Below are 2,500 nucleotides of genomic sequence, written 5' to 3' on the forward strand. Positions count from 1 at the left end.
TGCGGTTATTGGTAAATGGACTGCACTTATATAACGCTTTTCCACCTTAGCGGCACTCAAAGCGCTTTACAATGGCCTCTCATTCACGGTAGCTGCCATGCAAGGTGCTAACCTGCTCATTGGGAGCAAGTTGGGGTTAGGTGTCTTGCTCAAGGACACTTCGCCATCTGGACAGTTGGAGCTGGGATTCGAACCGCTGACCCTTCGATCACTGAACGACCCGCTCTACCAACTGAGCTACAGTCGCCCCGTTGTGGGAAGGTGCTTGATTGTGACGTGTGTTTCCACCCAGGCGGGGGGTCTGGGAGATGACGTCCAGCACTGCCAACTACCTGTGGTTGGTGGACAACGTCCTCGGCCACGGAGCCACCGCCAGCGTCTACATGGCGCGCAACAAGGTGAGCCAATCACACGCCCCGGCCAGACCCTACACAAGGCTCAGGAGCCAATCACACGCCCCGGCCAGACCCTACACAAGGCTCAGGAGCCAATCACACGCCCCGGCCAGACCCTACACAAGGCTCAGGAGCCAATCACACGCCCCGGCCAGACCCTACACAAGGCTCAGGCCATGACCGAATACTCATACTACAGTACATCCAAAGTACGTACTAGTACGTTTAATGTAGCATACTACATCAAAAATGTTGTAGTATGGAGAAATCCAGTATAGTGCAACTTCCTTGAATAGTGTACTTTTACCCTCAAAAGAGATCAGGTTAACAGATAGCCTGATTCCTCAAACGGTTTAACATTCTTGTAAATGATGTCATATCCCCGCTCTGAAGCTTTGATCTTGTCTGACCTGCTTTTGATGTGCAAAACAATAGTGTGTGTGTGTGTGTGTGTGTGTGTGTGTGTGTGTGTGTGTGTGTGTGTGTGTGTGTGTGGGCGAACGCTGATGTGATAAGGTAGTGGGGGGGCAGATGTTGATCTTAATTGGAGTGTGTGTGTGTGTGCGTGTGTGTGCGTGTGCGTGCGTGTGTGTGTGTGTGTGTGTGTGCGTGTGTGCGTGCGTGCGTGTGTGTGTGTGTGTGTGTGCAGTGGACAGGTGAGAAGGTAGCAGTGAAGGTGTTTAACGACGTGAGCTACAGCCGTCCTTACGAGGTCCAGATGAGGGAGTTTGAGATGCTGAAGAAACTCAACCACAGCAACATTGTGAAGCTGCTCGCTGTGGAGGAGGTGAGTGGACCGGGGGGGTGGGGGGGGGGGGGGGCAGGGGGTGGGGGAGGGGACGGGGGGCGGGGCAGGTGGCCTGGAGGGACTGTCTAGGGGAGAAAGAAACTGATTCACCTTATTTCACCCCAACAGAGTACGACTCTTATTGATTGCTTTGATTGAATAATTTATTGACAGTTTAAAAATACAACAGTACCAGGCCAAGAGGATATGTGGTCCATAAGTAAACATATAACATCTTGACAAAAAAACATTATAACATACAACAACAATAACAGAAGGTTCTGGTGATGGAGTCTCTCTCTCTGTCTCTCTGGTCTCTAATCAGAAGGTTCTGGTGATGGAGTCTCTCTCTCTGGTCTCTCAACAGAAGGTTCTGGTGATGGAGTCTCTCTTTCTGGTCTCTCAACAGAAGGTTCTGGTGATGGAGTCTCTCTCTCTCTGGTCTCTAAACAGAAGGTTCTGGTGATGGAGTCTCTCTCTCTGGTCTCTAATCAGAAGGTTCTGGTGATGGAGTCTCTCTCTCTGGTCTCTCAACAGAAGGTTCTGGTGATGGAGTTCTGTTCTGGAGGAAGTCTTCTCAGCCTGTTGGAGGAACCAGAGAATGCCTTCGGACTACCAGAGGCCGAGTTCCTCACAGTGCTGCAGTGTGTGGGTGAGTGTGTGTGTGTGTGTGTGGGTGAGTGTGTGTGTGTGTGTGTGGGTGAGTGTGTGTGTGTGTGTGTGTGTGTGTGTGTGTGTGTGTGTGTGTGTGTGTGTGGGGGTGAGTGTGTGTGGGTTCGAGTGTGTGGGTGAGTGTGTGTGTGGGTTTGAGTGTGTGGGTGAGTGGATACTATATTACTAGCCAAGATACAAATGGTACAGTGCATACAGTACCACAGTATGTACCGTAGGTGTGTGTGTGTGTGTGTGTGTGTGTAGGTGTGTGTGTGTGTGTGTCTGTGTGGAGGGTACTACTAGCCTACATACAGTACAATACCACAGTATGTACCATGGGTGTGTGTGTGAGTTATTTGGTCACCCAGAGCTCCGGGATGCCAGGTTGCCCAGTAGTTAGAGTCAAACCTGGCAACCCACTTCACAATCAGGGCCTGCCATTGTGCCCTTGAGCAAGGTACTTGACCCTACTACCTCAAAAAAACAACTTTGGATGAAATGTCTGCTAAATTACCAAATTGTATAGAAGACACACAGTAATGTTGTCCCCTGTGAATGAGGCATCAGCGCTGGTGGATAACATGTTAACAAGGATTAGACAAGATTGGAATCTCCTCAAACTCCCCAGTAGGGGGCTCTGGTCATCTTGTGTGACGGATGAACA

The 2,500-nt window shown here is 50.3% G+C and overlaps 1 protein-coding gene across 2 annotated transcripts in view; it reads left to right on the plus strand.

The window, feature by feature from the left end:
* ikbke (inhibitor of nuclear factor kappa B kinase subunit epsilon) overlaps nt 1-2,500 on the plus strand; it is a 16,207-nt gene that overhangs the window by 1,151 nt on the left and 12,556 nt on the right. The window contains exons 2-4 of one of the 2 annotated variants that reach the window (XM_084441178.1): nt 293-398; nt 1,045-1,182; nt 1,720-1,834. In XM_084441178.1, the coding sequence (XP_084297304.1) occupies nt 309-398; nt 1,045-1,182; nt 1,720-1,834 (343 nt within the window). In that variant the 5' untranslated portion in view covers nt 293-308. Of the gene's footprint in view, nt 1-292; nt 399-915; nt 1,183-1,719; nt 1,835-2,500 lie in introns of those variants that run through there. The other variant, XM_084441179.1, reaches the window with a different exon arrangement.

This window comes from Borostomias antarcticus (assembly GCF_949987555.1).
Source record: "Borostomias antarcticus genome assembly, chromosome: 7".
NCBI lineage: Eukaryota > Metazoa > Chordata > Actinopteri > Stomiiformes > Stomiidae > Borostomias > Borostomias antarcticus.